Source organism: Gopherus flavomarginatus, chromosome 15, assembly GCF_025201925.1.
Source record: "Gopherus flavomarginatus isolate rGopFla2 chromosome 15, rGopFla2.mat.asm, whole genome shotgun sequence".
Classification (NCBI taxonomy): Eukaryota; Metazoa; Chordata; order Testudines; family Testudinidae; genus Gopherus; species Gopherus flavomarginatus.
The window spans coordinates 13064327-13084063 of NC_066631.1; the positions used below are offsets into that span (position 1 = coordinate 13064327).

The window sequence follows — 19737 nt, forward strand, 5'->3', positions numbered from 1 at the left end:
GTGTCCTTAGATGAGTGTGAAGCTGTGGTTTCAGCCAACTGTGTGTCCCTTAAACTTTTGAGTTGCTTGTGACTTTAGCCATCTTTCTAACAGAAATAAGACTATTCGCCACCTTCAGAGCTTGGGGTCATTCATTTGGATTTGAGATGCAAGGTAGGTAAATAAGGCCTGAGCACCCTCGCTGCCTCCTGAAGTCTCCCCACTGGAGGTGAGGCTGGTCAGTAGCTTTCAGAAGCTCTTGGTACCTTATAGGATGGGCACAAACAGACTGTCAAACTGGCAGCCTGCTACTCTCACCATTGTCCTTTGCAGATGGGTGAAATCCAAGAACTAAAATATAACTGGTCTAAACAGGATTTTAAAAATCTATTCAGTGGCAATAACTGGTGGCATTAGTAATACAAACAAGACTTCATTGAAAATGAATGTTAACCTGAAGTAGCTCTCTAAAGAGCAAGTGCAAGTATTTGCTCACTTGTATTTTAAAACAAGCCAAAAAATAAAAATCCACAATACTAATAACTAAATAAATGCCAGGTCCTTCAGAAAGTATACCCCAAAAGTTTTAGGAGCACAGTTCCCACAGTCAATGGCAATTGTGTTCCTAAATCCTGTAGGTATAAAGGGGGTCAGGAACTGACTTTTTCCTCCGAGAATTTCTGATGAAAACAAATGTTTGTCTTTGCAAATGCTCAGATTTTGAAGTTACCAAAATTTATGTGTTTTGAGATGAAAACTTCCTTTTTCAAACTCCTTTTTTATTCCTGAAAAATATCAGTTGAACTCATTTCCTGTCCCATTCTATATAGATCCTTCTGCAAGAGGGCAAGATTCTCAAACTTTTTCCACAGTAAGTCAAGGTTTAGCTATCAGTGTGTTGCTTTGATGGTACAGAAACCTCAATATGACTTATTTTCTAGCTGACAAACAAGTGCCAAAGTATGGCCTTCAAAGATTTGAACTGAGTTGCACTGATTATGTTTAAAAAAATAAATAAATCCATAACCGTGCACCGAAATGTTATGAGTGAAAGTCCCAGTAGAGGAAATTAAGTAGAACTTGGGTACTATTTTGGAAAGCACCAGAACAAACCATTCTAAAAGGACTGCTTTAGCTTCTCCCAGTCTTTATAATGACACCAGTTGTCTCATATCACTTTAACTAAAGGAGCCTCATAAGCTCCTTAGCAATAGTTAGGCTGTTGCTATTTCACAATCATTGCGGTAATATTCAGACCCCTCCCACAATTCAGTGCATAATGCTGGGCCCAGGGCCCAAGCCATGAGAGCCCAGTCCAGGCAAAGACACTTATTTCAAAGGTGAAGTAGAACATGTGTCTGTTCAAAACCACCTTGAACGCCTTGCTGCTATTGGAAGAAATGCCAGAATGACTCGGGATGGCAGAGAAATGGAAACCACGCAGCTGGTTCCATTCTCTCGGTTGGGGTGGGGGAGGTAGGGCTGCAGGGTAAAAATTCCCAGCAGCTACAAGCCATTTGTAAAAGTACTTTATTAAAAATATAACTTTGTAAAACAAATTTCCATTGGAAAATAGAAGCATATCCCCTCTCACAGTGTCACGTAAAGCCCATGGAAGGTGGCAGTGTACAGAATTGGCCCCTGCCCTTGGCAGCAGTTGGCATGGGGGATCCTACCAGCGGAGAATCCCAGGGCTAGACCTGATTGATGCTGAGATCAGAGTTGAGGTGTAATATGGTAGCAAAAATAGCTCCTGCCTACTTCCAGCCAGTTCCTCATTTTTATACACACTAAGCAACATTCACCCAGCCAAAGGTCACGACAGCTCTAGCGCTACTTCTGTTCAATTTATCTGCCTAGTGTGTTATGGTTCTACGTGTTAGTTCTGCTAGTGTACAGTCAGTGGGCCTGCTCTTGAAGAGTTGGGTCCATTTTTGAACTTACTGTTTGGGGCCTATGTAATTACCCACAATTCTTGGGTGGCAACTAATTATAGTCATCAGTGCTACCACTGTTGAGAGGTCAGTATACCTGCAGCTCAGGTCATATGACTGCTAAATCACAACAGCTACTGCAAACACCAGACTGTAACAAGAAAGAAAAAGCAGGGCCCCTCTCATTCTACATACTCTAGAATGAGTGCTAGCCAGCCAGCAACATTCTTTTATCCTGTACCATTCTGCCACACTTACATTTACTACTTGTTCAGGCAAGCACTTTAAACAGCAAGCCCTGCTTCAGGAAAACATGGTCTTACTCATTGACTAGTACGTAAAGCAATAAATTTGTTTTCCAGACAGCAACAAAGCAGCCTGTGGCACCTTGTAGAGTGACAGATGTATTGGAGCATAAGCTTTTGTGGGTGAATACCCACTTCGTCAGCTTACGCTCCAATACATCTGTTACTCTATAAGGTGCCCCAGGACTCTGTTGCTGTTTACAGAGCCAGACTAACACGGGTACCCCTCTGATACTTTGCCAGACAAAACATCATGGTTCTAGTGCAACCATATTTCTGTATGAGCCACCACTATGATGCAGCCATAGCTTCTCATGGAAGTTGATGCAATAGTTTCTTGGAGTACAATTCCTGAAGGAAAACAGCTCGCTCTTTGTAGCAAGTTTAATTTTCAACAGCACTGAAATGCATCTAAAGGCTGACTTTTGTTTCTCCGAGTTAATAGGGTTCTAAGTGACTAGCATTTTATTTACATGATAGGGGCTTATGAGTAGAAAAAGCAGGCATCCAGCAATCTGGTTTCATGAGATATAGGATTTTTTTAAAGGCATGTATGCAGCCATTTGGGACGAAAAGCTAACAGTCAGAAGGGTTTGCGGAGACATTTTAAGCATGAGTTTGAAAACAGTGGTGGGGGGATAATGAGACTGCTGTAAAAAGACTAAGGTCTGACATGAGTGTAACTGCTTGCTTTTCTGCATCAAATGGGTTAATAGAATAGGGAATCTATTAACGCACACACACAAAAAAGCCAATATAAATTTGTTATATGCGAGGCTTTAAAAGTGTATAATAATCTCAAATTCCTGCATGCAAACAAAGGTTCCTATACACACAAGTGGCTGCAGGTGAATTTATAGAGGCATGCTGAATCTTTGGTCCTATGAATTTTTCTAAAGCCCTTTAAAACTATCAGTGTACAAATATAAACAATGTGACTGCCTGCCCAATCATACCTATGGCAGGGATGAGGTGTATATAACCCCCTAGGCCGTGCACGTCTGTGATTTAACAAGCACTAGTCCGCTCCCCTCCTACAGGCATATTAGTTATGACTGTTCTTTGGCATGTTCCTACAGTCGTCTCCTTAAATTCTCTGAAAAACATAGGTCACTTGTGGTAGTTAATTGGGGCAACTCATTTTTGTGGAGCACAATTCTTCCTGAGGACACAGGTGTAAAATAGTCACAGAACGCACAGCACCAGTCTGCATCATGTCTCATTGCGTTGGTGGGTGCAGTAACAGCTCCAGTTAGGAAAGGCTCATTGTGTGTTTGTGCAGATATAATAGAAATCCTGACTATGCTACTCTTAGACTCTTAGACTTTAAGGTCAGAAGGGACCATTATGATCTTCTAGTCTGACCTCCTGCACAATGCAGGCCACAGAATCTCACCCACCCACTCCTGCAACAAACCGCTGACTTATATCTGAGCTATTGAAGTCCTCGACTTATGGTTTAAAGACTTCAAGGTGCAGAGAATCCTCCAGCAAGTGATCCGTGCCCCATGCTGCAAAGGAAGGTGAAAACCCCCCAGGGCCTCTGCCAATATGCCCTGGAGGAAAATTCCTTCCTGACCTCACAATATGGCCATCAGCTAAACCCTGCGCATGTGGGCAAGCCTCACCAACCAGATACCCAGGAAAGAATTCTCTGTAGTAACTCAGATCCCACCCCATCTAACATCCCATCACAGGCCATTGGGCATATTTACCGCTAATAGTCAAAGATCAATTAATTGCCAAAATTAGGATATCCCCTCATACCATCCCTTTCATAAACTTATCAAGCTGAGTCTTGAAGCCAGCGATGTCTTTTGCCTCCACTGCTCCCTTTGGAAGGCTATTCCAGACCTTCACTCCTCAGATGGTTAGAAACCTTTGTCTAATTTCAAGTCTAAACTTCCTGATGGCCAGTTTATATCCATTTGTTCTTGTGTCCACATTGGTACTGAGCTTAAATAATTCCTCTCCCTCTCAGGTATTAATCCCTCTGATATATTTAGAGAGAGCAATCATATCTCCTCTCAAGCCTTCTTTTCGTTAGGCTAAACAAGCCAAGCTCTTTGAGTCTCCTTTCATAAGACAGGTTTTATATTCCTCGAATCATCCTAGTAGCCCTTCTCTGTACCTGTTCCAGTTTGAATTCATCCTTCTTAAACATGGGAGACCAGAACTGCACACACTATTCCAGATGAGGTCTCACCAATGCTTTGTATAACGGTACTAAAACCGCCTTATCTCTACTGGAAATACCTCGCCTGATGCATCCCAAGACCATAGTAGCTTTTTTTCACAGCCATATCACATTGATGGCTCATAGTCATCCTGTGATCAACCAGTACTCCGAGGTCCTTCTCCTCCTCTGTTATTTCCAAGTGATGCGTTCCCAGTTTATAACAAAAATTTTTGTTATTAATCCCTAAATGCATGACCTTGCACTTTTCACTATTAAATTTCATCCTATTACTATTATTCCAGTTTACAAGGTCATCCAGATCTTCCTGTAGGATATCCTGGTCCCTCTCCGTATTGGCAATACCTCTCAGCTTCATGTCAGCCGCAAACTTTATTAGCACATTCCCACCTTTTGTGCCAGGGTCAATAATAACAAGATTAAATAAGATTGGTTCCAAAACCAATCCCTGAGGAACTCCACTAGTAACCTCCTTCCAGCCTGACAGTTCACCTTTCAGTACGACCCGTTGTAGTCTCCCCTTTAACCAGTTCCTTATCCACCTTTCAATTTTCATATTGATCCCCATCTTTTCCAATTTAACTAATAATTTCCCATGTGGAACCATATCAAATGCCTTACTGAACTTGAGATAAATTAGATCCACTGCGTTTCCTTTGTCTAAAAAAAATCTGTTACCTTCTCAAAGAAGGAGATCAGGTTGGTTTCGCATGATCTACCTTTTGTAAAACCATGTTGTATTTTGTCCCTATTACCATTGACCTCAATGTGCTTAACTACTTTCTCCTTCAAATCATTTCTAAGACCTTGCATACTACAGATGTCAAACTAACAGGTCTGTAGTTACCCGGATCACTTTTTTTTCCTTTCTTAAACATAGGAACTATGTTAGCAATTTTCCAGTCATTTGGTACAACCCCTGAGTTTACAGATTCATTAAAAATTCTTGCTAATGGGCTTGCAATTTCATGTTCCAGTTCCTTTAATATTCTTGGATGAAGATTATCTGGGCCCCCCAATTTAGTCCCATTAAGCTGTTCGAGTTTGGCTTCTACCTCGGATGTGGTAATAGCTACCACAGGATATGGATATCCTCATTCCCATTTGTCATCCTGCCGTTATCCCTAAGCTCCTCATTAAAGATTGAGGCAAAGTATTTGTTTAGCTATTGGGCCATGCCTAAATTATCCTTAACCTCCACTCCATCCTCAGTGTTTAGCGGTCCCACTTCCTCTTTCTTTGTTTTCTTCTTATTTATATGGCTACTCTTACCTGCACCTTTATTTTAAAGGGTCCTCCCGGAACCCATTTCACTCCTCCTGTTTTGAAGAAATATTCATTTCCTTTTCTTGTGCATCCTCACTTCAACTCATCTAGGGGCCTGTCTTCAGCTTCACTGTGGCTCACATCTAGATAAGGATGAGCAAGGAAATTTGAAGAATGCTTAGGGCTCCCCGCCCCCAGGGGAGAGGTGTAAAACTGGAAGATTATCTGTAATAATACATCATCAGTTCCTTCCAAAGGAGAAAAGAATTCACATTATCCACACGAATGCACAGTCACACTTTGCACCGCTCATTTGTAGAGACTCTCTCTTAGGCAGTGCCTAAGAAACCTTCAGCGCTGCTACAGAGGTGGCCCTCATTCCTAGAGTAGCTGACTATGGCAACAGATGCTGTAGTACATAGACAGGTTTGTGCTAATGCTAATGTCAAATGATACCCATGGGACAGGCAAGAGCTAGACAAAATATTGTTAGACTCACTCCCTTATCGTGTGTCCATGCAAAGCTGTATCTTGCAGCTCTGCTGTGCAACTTGGTGGTGCTGAAACACACCTGAGCAAAGAAAGAAGTCTGTCATAGCTTCCTATTTCACATTAATGGTGTGGCCAGAAAGCACATTCACATGTGGGGGGGGGGGGGGGGGTTCCAAAGCCAGAAAGAAACCACCCCCCCCTCCTATCTGAGGATCTTCAGACTCTAGGGAAGATAGAGTCAGGTCCCTGAGGGCAGCTCCCATTGGCAGTGGGCCTGGTTCCCCTTTCCAAATTCTGCTTGGTTACTAGCTGCTCTGTTCACAAAATATATTTCTATATATCACACAAGTGCTGGTCCTTTGTCCTCTGGACCCAACTAGCAGATATAATACATGGAGGGTATGATTCTAGCCAAGACTGGCTGACTAGTGCCTGTAACAGCTTGAATGTAGCTTTCCATATATTGGAGGGTCAGTTGTTACTATGAGTCTCACCCACACTCTCTGCTAGGTGGCTTCAGGAAGTCCGACTGGTACAGGAGATGTCAGGGGTGCTTCCAGGATAGCTGGACCCAGTTATTTCATACTCTTTTTGGCTACAATAAAATGTTTGCTACAGCACTTGTTCTTAATACCCAGATGACTTCCCCAGCTTCCTTCGATCAGAATAAGCAAAGATGCATCTTCCTTCCTTTGAAATCCCCTGCACAACATTCAGGAACATGGTGCGTTTCTGTTCATGGTGTCCTCTGCGCAGCAGTTCCCCCTTAACAGCCTGAAAGGGAAGGAGCAGAAAAAACGAAGTAAGTCTCGCCGGGGCCTCTGTTGTGTGTTGCATCAGGGCTTATTCTCCCATGGGACGGAAACATGTTGAGCAGCTGGTCCGGTGACTGGGTTCAGATAAAAGGGGCATCAGCTGGAAGTGGGACCCTCCTAGCATTTGGTGTGGTGACAGACAAGGAGCACTCATCTGCCTGCCAGTTGTATTTGTAACCCACACAAAGGACAAGCAATACGTGCAGGGAGAGCCAACGGAACCTGCTCACCTCATCAAAGCCTGGCTCAAACTGGATGGAGTTGTTCATGGAGGCATGGAGAACCGGCAGTGAGATGGCACGCTCCAGGTCATAGCCAAACCAGAGTTTGTTCATGATCGCCTGCAGTGGATCAAACTCAGCAGTTAACGAAGGTGAAGGGTGAGAAATTGGGTCAAATTCTCACTGACACTGATGCAAACCTTTGAAGCCTTTGGGCTATATCCTGGTTGTATGGAATGTTTACTGATTTACACCAGTTATAGCTAGGATTAAGAGAAAGTGTCTGCTCTCCCTAGGTCTGGATGGGCACCTGTGACAGCTTTAGTTCATCAGGCCTCTTGATCCTGGTCAAGCTAGTATATGCAGTTTCCACCATAGAGCGAGTCTTCTCCAGACTGGCTGCCTAGCTAGGGATTTGCATTAATTACCCTCCAGTGATGTTGGTTTCTCTAGGAAACCCTAGAACTCGCTCACAAAGCCAGACTACAATCCTGACCCCCATGAGAATACCTACAGGGTTGATACAATAGTCTTTTGTTATGTGCCCATATCTCACATAGACAACTGGCCATAAAGGTGCTGTGCACTATACCAAGGGAAAGCAGATTATTCGCCACACCCTGTTGCTCCATGGGCCAAGGAGGGCTAGACCCAGCTTCCTTCAACAGACCAATACTACCCTTGAAATAGGTGGCGGGACTGGAACAAACACACACAGATTTTCCCTCCACACCCCAGGACTCCACAGCACTCACTGGTCCAAATGAAAGGGACAGAGTCGGAATCTGTCTTGATTCACCCTTGCCTCATTTGAACATCAGCCCAGATGTTATGAAACTGTTAAGAACAATATCTAGAGCTTTAACAAGCTTCTGGAATGAGTCTTTCTGTTGCTGGCAGCCAGGGGTTCATTTAGCCTCTAAAAACAGACTCCACCCTAGAACAACAGGCCCTAGGGGACAGGAGATGGACTAGAAAGCTGGTCTTGCCCATCCCTAACTACAGTCATTCAAGGCTGAGTCAACACCTTGGCCTACCGTGACCGCCTTGGTTTCCTGTCAGTGAGAGGCCTAAACTAGCAAAAGAAGGAGGCGAGAATGAATGCGACTCAGCATCCAGAGATGATGGGTCCAACAGTGAAGGGGAGATTTGCCTCTCGAGCTGGCCAGAGAGTCCTATGAAATCCCTTACCTCACCTGGAAAGCAACCTGGGGACACTTTGGCCCCAACCTCTATGGAGAGGAAGTTATTTTTCCCACTCCCCAACCTCTAATGAGAGGAGTTTTTAAGGACAGGACTAGCAATTGCATCAGGTTTGTGAAAGAGGACACGGAGTGTGCAAGATGATGGGAACATTCCCTATCTGGTCTGGGAGATGGTACCAGTTTTAATAAGCTCCCATTTCATCCTCTCTACCTCCAGTAGACACATCATCTCTTGTTTTTAGCAAGAAAGTAAGCCATGCCTGTGGGGCAATGACAGAGCTGCCATGAAGTGAAGGAAACTCCAGTTCATGGTGATGTTAAAACCCACTTGGGCTAGTGTCCAGTGTAGTCACAAAGGCTGGTGGGCCTGCAGCACTCTCAAACAGTCTTAACAGCACCGACAAAAGGAGCTGCGGCCCCCTCTGCCCTGCAGGTAGGTTTATGAACGTTTCATGCGTTTAGTAGGAGGAAACTCAAATGAAGAGCAGTAACTTTAGTGCTCCCTCCCATGCCACGCGGTCACTCGCTCACCAAGGCAGTGGCGCTGATAATCAGGTCCCCTCCTGAGCCTCCAATCACCAGCTTGGAGTTATCATCTTTGGAGATGAGAATGGAAGGAACCATGTCAGAGGGGGGTCTCTCTCCTAGAGAAGATGGAGAATGAGTTATTGGCCCATCTGGCCATAGGGAAAAAACAAACTTTGTTCATGGCAAATATCTGTTTGGCTCTTCCCTGTCCCACACTGAACCTCACCCATTCCCCTCAGCAATTCAACTTTCCATCAGTTGTTCCAGAAATACAAGTCTTGGGGAAAGCAACCGGGGGGGCAGGGGGAAGACACTGTTTTTATCTCCCTTGGCCAGAGGCCACTCCTTGGAAGCCCAACCTGCACTAGAGGAGGTCTGTAACTATGAAGATGCTCTCACAGCCCTGCTTAGCTCTGTAGTGTGCTGCAGCCTCAAACTTCTTTGGGGACTGCTGAAACTAGATACTATACTTTGATCTTAGCTCCAAGGAGCCGAGAAGACTAGTGATAGGCACAACCTGGGCAGAAAGGCACTGTTCTGTCAACCTTTGGCATAGCTGAACCATGGAAGAATTCCTTGGGGTGAAACTTATCTGCTAACATGGAAAACAATGTGCCACTAGCCCCATGCTTAGGGTGACCAGATGTCCTGTTTTTAAAGGGACAGTCCCATTTTTTGGGACTTTTTCTTATATAGGTGCCTATTCCCCCCCCCAGTCCCATTTTATCACAGTTGCTATCTGGTAACCCTACAGGCTCAAGCACTTTATATAGACGTATAGGGTTGTACAGATATAAATACACCTCCGGCACTATAATAAAACTATTTAAATTCTTGGTGGATGCGTGTGTCTTGTGGGGATTATTATTTTCCCACAATCTGAGAATTGTGAAGTCACTGGGAGCCGAAAGTCAGCACTGCAGCATTTATCCCTATATGGATTGTAGTTACTTTTCTGAGTTCAGCTTCTCAGCGTTTTGCCTTTGCTTTGTATGCCCTGCCCAGAAAACGAATGAAAGAGTTTTACAGACTGTACAGGTACTGCACTAATTCAGAACAAACTCATATCTAGTTCTGGTCAGAAAGGGACCAGGGAGGAAAAGTAACCTCTGACCCTTGGAATGTCTTGCTGGAGATCATTTCCCAAGGTGCACTTCAGGCTCAGAGCTATGAGCTGGCTGCTCAAGATCGGGGAGCACATCCAAAGGTTTGTGGATGTTCACGGCACATTCTGGCCTTTTGTTTAGATACGAGGCGACAGCTCTCACCGCTAGTGATCTTGTTTTTTGGCTTCTTCTTGCAGAAGTCAGCGAGCTCGTTATTTAAAATGATCCCAGTGCTTGGAGAATATACCATTGAGCCAAACCTGAGTGGAGGGAAAGCACATGTGAGATGTGGTAGTCCAGGACGGTCATGCCAAAGATCACCGACAGACAGAACAGCAGAGAACCCTCTGGGAATTACCACTGGCCATGCTGCACCATGCCAACCTAGCACTGCCATATTCAGGAGCCCATGGAAGACTCTGCTAAGCCCATATTCAGCGCAGAGGTGCCAGTGCCTTAAGGCTGGGGTACCTTTATATTTACTGTTGTGTGACCACAGGCTGTGTGGGTTGCTGAGTCCACTATCTGTAAGAAGAGACAAGAGAGTTTTACCTTTTGTATGGCTAAGTTTTGAAATCAGAGTAAATACTACACCCTTGTGCTGGGCCAGAGCCATCACTGTACTGGCGACCAGGGCCGCCCAGAGGATTCAGTGGACCAGGGGCAAAGCAATTTCGGGGGGGGGCCCTTCCATAAAAAAAAGTAGCAATACTATAGAATACTATAGTCTTGTGGGGGCCCCTGCGGGGCCTGAGGCAAATTGCCCCTCTTCCCCCCCCCATCCCGGGCGGCCCTGCAGGCAACTAAACTGAGCCACTTCTACTTCCTAAGTCAGCTGAGTCCAAGTGCTTGTAAAAGAGTTGCTGGCTGCCACTTTCTAGGGCACCTCTCAATAGGTGGCTCAGTAGCAAAAACTACTGAGCAAGTTGTTTGTCCTGTTTGACACGAGTGGGCGTGGCAGTGAGGTGGCTTGGGGCTACGTCCCTTGATAGCAGGCAGGAGGCCGTTTCACTGCTCCAGCTTGGAACAACCAAACTCAGATGACTGGTTGAGAAAGCATAGGGAAGCTCAGAGTACGGCTGTCCTGTGGGTAGCTACATCCCTGCCCCTGACTTGCCTATTTCTGGGAAACTGTAACACAGGCTGTTGTATTTTTCATAACCAGCCTGGGAGCCAGGTAACTGGCTGTGCCAGTTTGTTATACTGGACAGTAGGATTGTGTGTCAGTTTCAGTACAGACCTAGGCCATCTGGTCCCCTCCCTGTGAGTACAGCACAGCAACCCCTCCCTCCTTCCCCCCGCACCGAGTGGCAACCTGCGAAAGAGTGAAGGTGGGGGAGAGACGGGAGACCTGAGACTGAAGCCATTTCCAGAGAGTCACAAGATGGGAAGCAGCCGGGGTTCAGGTGGCACTACCGACGCTCGGATGCTCCAGGAGCCCCACAAACCTACTCAGCAGAGTCCCAGTCACACTCCCTTTGGGTGACCAAATCACCAGGCTCTGGTCACTTACGGCTGGTTGATAGTGCTGGTGACAGACACAGCACTGCCATCTTCAGCGAGGACGGAGACGTGGGAGGTGCCGTAGCCTGTGTTGCTTGGCTGTGAGAGATTGTAAAAACTGCGTGGATGGTCACCTCTGTCATCTATACGCTTCCTGACAAGTTCAGCAAAGGAGTTCGACAACAGTTCCTGAATAATCACCTAGGAATAAGGCCAAGGGCAGTGAGATGACCCTTCCAGAACACAGGGATGCTGCTGCAGACTGAGGAGGTGGTCATGGGGTTTAACTCAAGGTGATGGAATTCAGAGAATCTACATCACTCAAGCATCTGTTGCCCAACTGTTCCCCACAACCCACCGCCTCAAACAACACGAAGCAGAGCTATCAGTGCTTAATAACCAACTCCTGAACAAATGAGAACACTCTGGCAAACAGCAATGGATGATGCCTGTAATCCAGATTCTCTTTCCTGCTTTAACTGATCAGGTGAGCAAAGCCATTGAAATGAAACAATCAACATACTGACTCTGAGACTGTCTGAGAACACAGGGCCCAATTCTGCCACCCTCAGCCAAACTGAGCAGTACTGTCCTCCACCAGTTGTCCCACTGATTTTACTTCTTCCCCATTGCAACAGAACTACACAGAGTAAATCCCTACTCAGCACGAGTAAGCATGAGAGAAGTAACATTTAACGTTGCAGTGCAGTGTTCTAATGAATCTTAACGGGACTTGGCAGGTTGTTTGGAAGGTTTATCATAGGGAGTGTAAAGCATATGAGTTTATGACAAAGAGGTTTCAAAACAGAAACAGCAGCCCTGCATCAAAACTATAGAGAAGGCACGGGAGGAGGAAGGGGCCGCAAATTAACAGCTGTTCTCCATGACAGTGTTTCCTATCAACTATCCAATGGACAGTCAGGGCAGGAAGCCCAAGTTTGCACATATTCATTTTACAAGTAAGAGTTCCATTGAGATGGAGATGCACTGGACCAGTGAGCAGTGAAATTTTATGGGGTTGGGGTACATGACTCTTATTAGCAAGGAAACACTGACTGGACTTTAAAATACATGGACAATTAACAGCAAATTGATTTCCATTTCTTCCCTTTCCCCACTGATTGTGCCACAGGGACAGTCTGAGATCTGCAATAGCACTTCTGACTGCCTTCTGGCGCTGTGCTGGCTCACCTGCTGTATGCCAGAGAACTGTGGGTCATCCAGTTTTGGTTTTTGCCCATTGCCAAACTTCAGTGCCTCTGCAATACGATGGTAGGTCTCAATCTTCCTATTGGCCGGCTCCAGGGACTCTGGCGTGAATTTAAACTCTGTAAACCAAAGGGATTAATGGAGTAAGGAAGACAGCCAGCTGCATTACATCATGAGTCCTAATCCTATCTACTCTTTCTGTCCCATCCCTATTCTTAATCCATTTCTTCCCATCTGAGAGACTTGATCCCGCAGACTGAGCATGGGCTGGGAAGCAGGAACACCAAAGTTCTAATTCCAGCTCTGGAACCAATTCTCTTTGTGACCTTGGGAAAGTCATTTAACCTCTCTGCCTCTGTTCCCCTAGCTGTATAATGGGGATAATGATGCTTCCCTACCTCACAAGGATGTTTGGAGGATTAGTTGGTTCATATTTGTAACATGCTTTGAAGATAAGGGCCAAGTAATATTATTACATTGCTGTTTCTGATCTCATCCTGCCCCTCCACCCACTGTCACTACCCTTCCTGTGCATGTTGATGGCACACGATACAGAAATCTGCCTTTCATTTCACAGATTACCTTTCAGTATGTTGAGGATGAAGAGAAGAACAGCACCCCCAGCTGGTGGTGGGGGCGAATACATTGTGTATCCACCCAGAGAAATATTCAGGGGTGTCATCACTTCTGCCTGGAAATTCTTGAGGTCACTCAGCATCAGATTGCCGTCTTCAAGAGAAAACAAGAGAAGCACGTGCCATTGGAGTGATAGCTTACTCTATGGGTACCTGCCATAGGCAGAGAGAGCCAGAGCCCCTGCAAGCCTGAAGAATACTTATTACAACCAGCCCCAGCATCCCCCCACCTATCTTTTGCCCTTCCTCTTTTGTGTGTCAAAGCCAAGGACTGCAAAAAACTGATACAGCTGGTGAAACAACTGCACAGTGACCCTGGCTGAATGACAGAGCAGAGACTGGGTTTCAGGCTCCACTCCTGGGACTGAGCCAGGTCACATCTGCCCCTGTGGAAAGAGAAATGGCATAAGGTACCCTACTGTTGGACCTCCACCCAGTGGCTGCCCCACTGAACAATACTGCTGTCATTCCCCTAACGACGGACAAGGTGAACCTGCAGTGAAGAGCAGGAGGGGAGCTCTCAGACTAGGAACAAAAAAGGAAAAATATTATCCAGTGACTGCATTTTCTGCACTCAGTGAGTCAATAAGGCATGAATAAAGTGCAGCAACCAGTTGGGAGTCTATACCACGTCAAACAGAAGACTCATCCTCTTACTCCTTATCTCACATCAGCAGCCAAATATGTGGGTGGGGTCAGTTTCCTCATGAGGTAAAATATCTGCAAGTTCTGCTCTTTCTTCCTTTGATAAATGAACCCTCAGCTGTATTAAAGTCAAGGCTACAGCTTTCCTGAACACAGACCTATTTTCTTAGCTGAAAACCCTATTGTGTATAATCCCTAGGCATCAAGGCTCAAATCCCGGCATGGCGTAATTCCACAGAGTCAGCTGAGTTGCACCAGGAAATATCAGGCCTAGCATTTTCGCCAGTACTTGTCATGATGTCGATTTTTTAAAACGGTAACTAGTGACTCTGAGTGCCTCCATTTTTGGGGCCACAAACGGAGTTCTTTGCACTTATCTTTATTGAATTTCATCCTGTTGATTTCAGAATAATTTTCCAATTTGACAAGGTCCTTTTGAAATTTAATCCTGTCCTCCAAAGTACTTGCAACCCCCCAGTTTGATGTCATTGCCAAAATGTATAAGCATACTCTTCACTCTCTCATATTATCCAAGTCATTAATGAAAATACTGAATAGTACTGGAGCCAAGACTGACCCCCTGCGAGACCCCACTCAGTTTGACAATGAACCATTGATAACTTCGTTTTGAGTATGATCTTTCAACCAGTTGTGCACCCACCTTAGAGAAATTTCATCTATGAAGAATAACTGTTACCTACTTTCATGTTTTATGTCCTTCACCAGATTCTGTGCTATCTCGCCCTCATAAAATTCTCTGGCTCCCTTCTCTGCTACAGCCTTCAGTGTTTTCAGCAGAGTTGGCCAAAAGATGATTGCATCAGGTTTTAGGACCACACCATTCTCACAGAACAGCTGGCTGTTAAGAGAGAATGTCCATCAGTTCAGGTTTATAGCATGTGTGTGATTATTTCTCTCCCTTCACAGAGTCCCCATTTGCCAGCCAAAGCTTGTTTCTTCTGTGTACTGTTTGTCCTTGTTCTCCAAAGCTCCACTCTATACCGCCAGGGGACAGCCTGTCTTCACACAGTACTTTTCCCTTGGAAAGCATGTCTCCATGTCAAATCCCACACAAACATTCCTCATGCTGGGCCTGAAGCTGCAGGCTTTACTCAAGTAATCCCAATGGGAATGCTCACATGAGTAAGACTGCAAGTTTCTGCCCTGTCAGCACTGTCAATGTCTTTCAACAGAGGCAGTCTTCACACATCCAGTCCCCTATCTTATTCTGAATGTGCAGATGTACATTTCCCATGGCAGCCAAGCTCCCCTCACCCCCTGCCCCAGCGCCTCATAGACTCATAGGTCAGAAGGGACCAACATGATCATCTAGTCTGACCTCCTGCACAAGGCAGGCCACAGAACCCTACCCATCCACTTTTATACAACCCCTAATCCAGGACTGAGTTATTGAAATCCTCTAAACTGGTTTGAAGACCTCAAACTGCAGAGAATCCACCAGCAAGCGACCCATGCCCCACGCTGCAGAGGAAGGCGAAAAACCTCCAGGGCCCCTGCCAATCCGCCCTGGAGGAAAATTCCTTCCCAACCCCAAATATGGCGATCAGCTAAACCCTGAGCATGTGGGCAAGACTCACCAGCCAGCACCCAAGAAGGAAATCTCTGCAGTAACTCAGTTCCCATCCCATCCAACATCTCCCCGCAGACCATTGAGCAGACTTATCTGGTGATAATCCAAGATCAATTGCCCAAATTAAACTATCCTATCATAACATCCCCTCCATATACTTATCAAGCTTAGTCTTGAAGCCAGATAAGTCTTTTGCCCCCACTACTTCCCTCGGAAGGCTGTTCCAAAACTTCACTCCCCTAATGGTTAGAAACCTTCGTCTAATTTCAAGTCTAAACTTCCTAATATCCAGTTTGTACCCATTTGTCCTCGTGCCTACATTAGAACTAAACTTAAATAATTCCTCTCCCTCCTAACGTTAACGCCCCTGATATATTTATATAGAGCAAGCATATCCCCCCGCAGCCTTCTTTTGGCCAGGCTAAACAAGCCAAGCTCCTTGAGTCTCCTTTCATAAGGCAGGTTTTCCATTCCTCGGATCATCCTAGTAGCCCGTCTCTGGACCTGTTCCAGTTTGAATTCATCCTTCTTGAACATGGGACACCAGAACTGCACACAATATTCCAGATGGGGTCTCACCAGCGCCGTATATAACGGTATTAACACCTCCTTATCCCTGCTGGAAATACCTCGCCTAATGCATCCTAAAATCGCATTTGCTTTTTTAATAGCCGTATCACATTGGCGGCTCATAGTCATCCTTGAGTGCGCCGCATCCCTGGTTCTCTGCCTACCTCCCAGCGCTTCCTGCCCAGCTGCCACCAAACAGCTGTTTGGCAGCAACAGCACGTTCTGGGAGGGAGCGAGAGGAGTGGGAACGTGGCGCACTCAGGGGAGGAGGCAGGGAAGAGGCGGGGCCAGGGCGGGGATTTGGGGAAGGAGGTGGAATGGGGGCAGGGCAGGGGTGGGAAGAGATGAGGCAGGAGCAGAGCCTCCTGGAAGGGGTGGAGTGGGGCCGGAGGCAGGATGGGGGATCGAGTGCCCATGGGAAAGAGGGGAAGTCAGCGCCTATGCCACACACCCAGGTGAAATACAACTTCTCTTACCACAAGGATGACTTTTTCAAAAAGCTCTGTAACAGTGGGTGACTGAGAAATTTGCTCAGCGCTGCTGGCATTCTGATTCCATGTGTAAGAAGCTGGATGGTTGGTTCAAACAGCCATTTCCATGGCAACCGGCCATAGCGCCTGTGGGCTTCTTCATATCCACGAAGTTCCCCTGGGACTGCAATCCACTGGCTCCCTGCACAAGCAGTTATGATATTACTCATTGCAGTAACCTCTCCTCCCATATATTAATCATATAATTCATGGTCACATCCATCTGGAGGCCACCACTAACAGCTATGACATGCTAAGAAGGGAAGCAGAATCTAGCACCAGGAATGTCCATTAGTTTCAAGGCGTGGTCCATCCCCCCTGCTTTCAATCCCATTGGTGTTAGCACAGGCCATTCCCCTCCTTTCAATCCCACTGGTGTTAGCATAGGCCAGTTCCTCCTCCCTTTCAATCCTACTGGTGATAGCACAGGCCATTCCTCCCCCACCTTCAATCCTACTGGTGATAGCACAGGCCATTCCTCCCCCGCCTTCAATTCCACTGGCGATAGCACAGGCCACCCCCATGCCCCATATTCCATTAGAGATAGCACAGACCACCTCTTCCTGCCTGCCCGTTACTGATAACCCTCCTCCAGCTGCCTGTTCCATACGCGATAGCTCAGCAATTGCTTACATGGAAAAACAATGTCTAGCTAGCATCTGAGCAGCAGACGTGGCCAACCAATTCACCCTAAAATGGCAACAATTGCCCTCAGACTATCGGGCACAACCAGAGTTTTCCCAGAGCTCTCCCTCCCCTGCTCTGCACCCACTCCCAACCTCTCTTCCTTGCACACTCTCCCTGCTCTCAGCTCCCCCAAGCCCCCCATCTGCTGCCCCACACTCAGCTCTGACCTCTCCCTTCCTGCACTCAGCCCCCGAGATCTCCCTGCCCCACAACCAGCCCCAAGGCTGTCAGGCTGAAGAATACTACCTCCACCAGGGGCCAGGCATATCTGGGAGCCCCAGACCACATCTTCCCCGTGCAGCTCCGCTTCCCCAGTAAACTCCAAAAGCCTGGCTCCAATTGTGCAACCCACCTTGATACTGTGGGTTCCTGGTGACCCTGCTCCATTTCTCCCTGGGGTTGACAGCAGGGCAGTCAAGCTAAAGTTCCAGCTCTGGTGAGGGGGCCTGGGACTACTGCCCCCCCCCTTTGTGCCCCAGCAGACATTCACTATAGGGTACAAGGTGCCTAAAGTCAAACAGTGAGTCAATGGCAGAGCTGAGAATAGACACTCCCACAAACTCCAGTTTCCTGCCCTATGCCTTATCCAGCAGGCCTGTGTTTCTCAAACTGGGGAGCGTATGGGGTCTTCTCCACATGCACCCCTGTACAGGGGCCAGTCACATTCACCGCCTGGATGCTGACCTGAGCCCTGAAGGGATGGAGCAGGAGCTGTGATGATTTGTGGAAAGGGTGATGCAAATAACTGGATAGGGAAATAGAGACTGCACCCTCTTAAAGTAGCCTAGTCCCCCGCACAATGCCTCTTAGATCTCCGGTTGGGACAGCTGAGCTCTGTTCCTCTAAGAAACAATAATGGCTTTAACATTTCTGTTCCTCAGCTTCTCAGTCTGTAAAAGAGGGACACTAATACCTCCTTCCCTAGAGTGTCCTGAGGCTAGTTCACTAGTGCCTGTAATGTGTTCTGAGATCCTTGAATCTAGGGAAGGCAAAGCATTCGTGCAAAAGCCCCAAGGGTAGATCTCTTGACCTCTTCCTAAACAAAAGTTGCGGCAGCCCAAGCTGAAGAAGCTGCTTTTCTATTAGCTGTTAGTAGTAACAGCACTTGTATTCTCTTTAACAAGCAGGGTGAGGTGAGACAGAAAAGGTAGTGTCCTGGTTACGAGTTTGTACTGAAACTCAGGAGACTTGGATTCAATTCCTGTCTCTGCCGCAGATGCCCTGAAGGATCTTGGGCAAGACACTCAGGGCTTGATTCTTCAGAGGAGCTGAGCACACCTTGACTTTAATTGTTCTCAGTGGGAGCTGCTGGGTGCAGAGCACTTGGAAAATGCAGTTTTACTTTGAAGATTACATAAAAAAGGCACCTCCTTACTTAGCTGATATTCACCTTGTGGGTCAGTTGCCTCTACCAACTTTAGGGACAAAAGTAATTTTTTAAAATGATGTTTACTACTGCAGAGTCAACACAGCTACGAGACAGAGTGCTGGACTCTAGTCCTTCTTGTGCATCACCACCATTCCTTGCTAAGTTCAGTCACAGTAAGATCTGTGCAAACCCACTGACAGCAAGGGAACTGAATGGATGTCACTGAAAGAAGGACCTGAGGACAAGGAGGTTTGCACCACCACAGGGGGCCTGATTTGGCCTGCAGAACTTTTGATCCCAGTAACAATGCAGGAGAGAAAAAGTCCTGTTTTCGGATCTTTGGCTGAGTTTGGTGGGAAATCAGTCAGAAAGACAATGTCTCTTTCCTTGCAAGCTTTGCACTTTGAGATGGTGTCGCTGAGACACAAACATGCCCCCCCGGCCATTTTTGCTGTCATGTTTGTGGAACTGCGCATTGAGCCCCAGGCAAAGCCAAGAATAATGAAGTACAGAGCTGTCAGCTTTGACTGACAGACAATGAGTCTTGCTGTGGAGCCTGATCCTATAGGACTTTACAACAGCCTGCAGCCCTATAGTGATGTAAAAGTTTAACCAGTTAACTGATAACCTGATGCTTATCGGTTTCTGTTAACAATTAAATTCCACTGGGGTCCCGCCTGCTGGCCCCGTGCCTGGGGCTCTGCTATTACCTGTGCCTGGTGTCCAGAGTCCCAGCTGCTGGGACTCCAGCCACAGGGCCAGCAGCTGGGATCCTGGGCATGGGCAGCAGAGCCCCAGGTGCGGGGCCGGCAGCCAGGATCCTGGACGTGGGCAGCAGAGCCCCAGGTGCGGGGCCGGCAGCCAGGATCCTGGACGTGGGCAGCAGAGCCCCAGGTGCGGGGCCGGCATCTCGGATGTATTAAAAACAACCCAACTCTGGGCCAACGCTG

At 46.7% G+C, this 19737-nt stretch overlaps 1 protein-coding gene across 3 annotated transcripts in view; it reads right to left on the reverse strand.

Annotated features, from left to right (window-relative positions):
- Positions 1–1492: 1492 nt before the first annotated feature.
- Positions 1493–19737, reverse strand: part of GGT5 (gamma-glutamyltransferase 5) — a 43475-nt gene continuing 25230 nt past the window's right edge. For 2 of the 3 annotated variants that reach the window (XM_050924489.1, XM_050924491.1), the window contains 9 exons: positions 16678–16873; positions 14742–14899; positions 13343–13489; positions 12743–12879; positions 11562–11752; positions 10211–10308; positions 8946–9058; positions 7219–7329; positions 1493–6947 (listed from right to left, as the gene is read on the reverse strand). In XM_050924489.1, coding sequence (XP_050780446.1) covers positions 6801–6947; positions 7219–7329; positions 8946–9058; positions 10211–10308; positions 11562–11752; positions 12743–12879; positions 13343–13489; positions 14742–14899; positions 16678–16873 — 1298 coding nt within the window. In that variant the 3' untranslated portion in view covers positions 1493–6800. Of the gene's footprint in view, positions 6948–7218; positions 7330–8945; positions 9059–10210; positions 10309–11561; positions 11753–12742; positions 12880–13342; positions 13490–14741; positions 14900–16677; positions 16874–17104; positions 17358–19737 lie in introns of those variants that run through there. The other variant, XM_050924490.1, reaches the window with a different exon arrangement.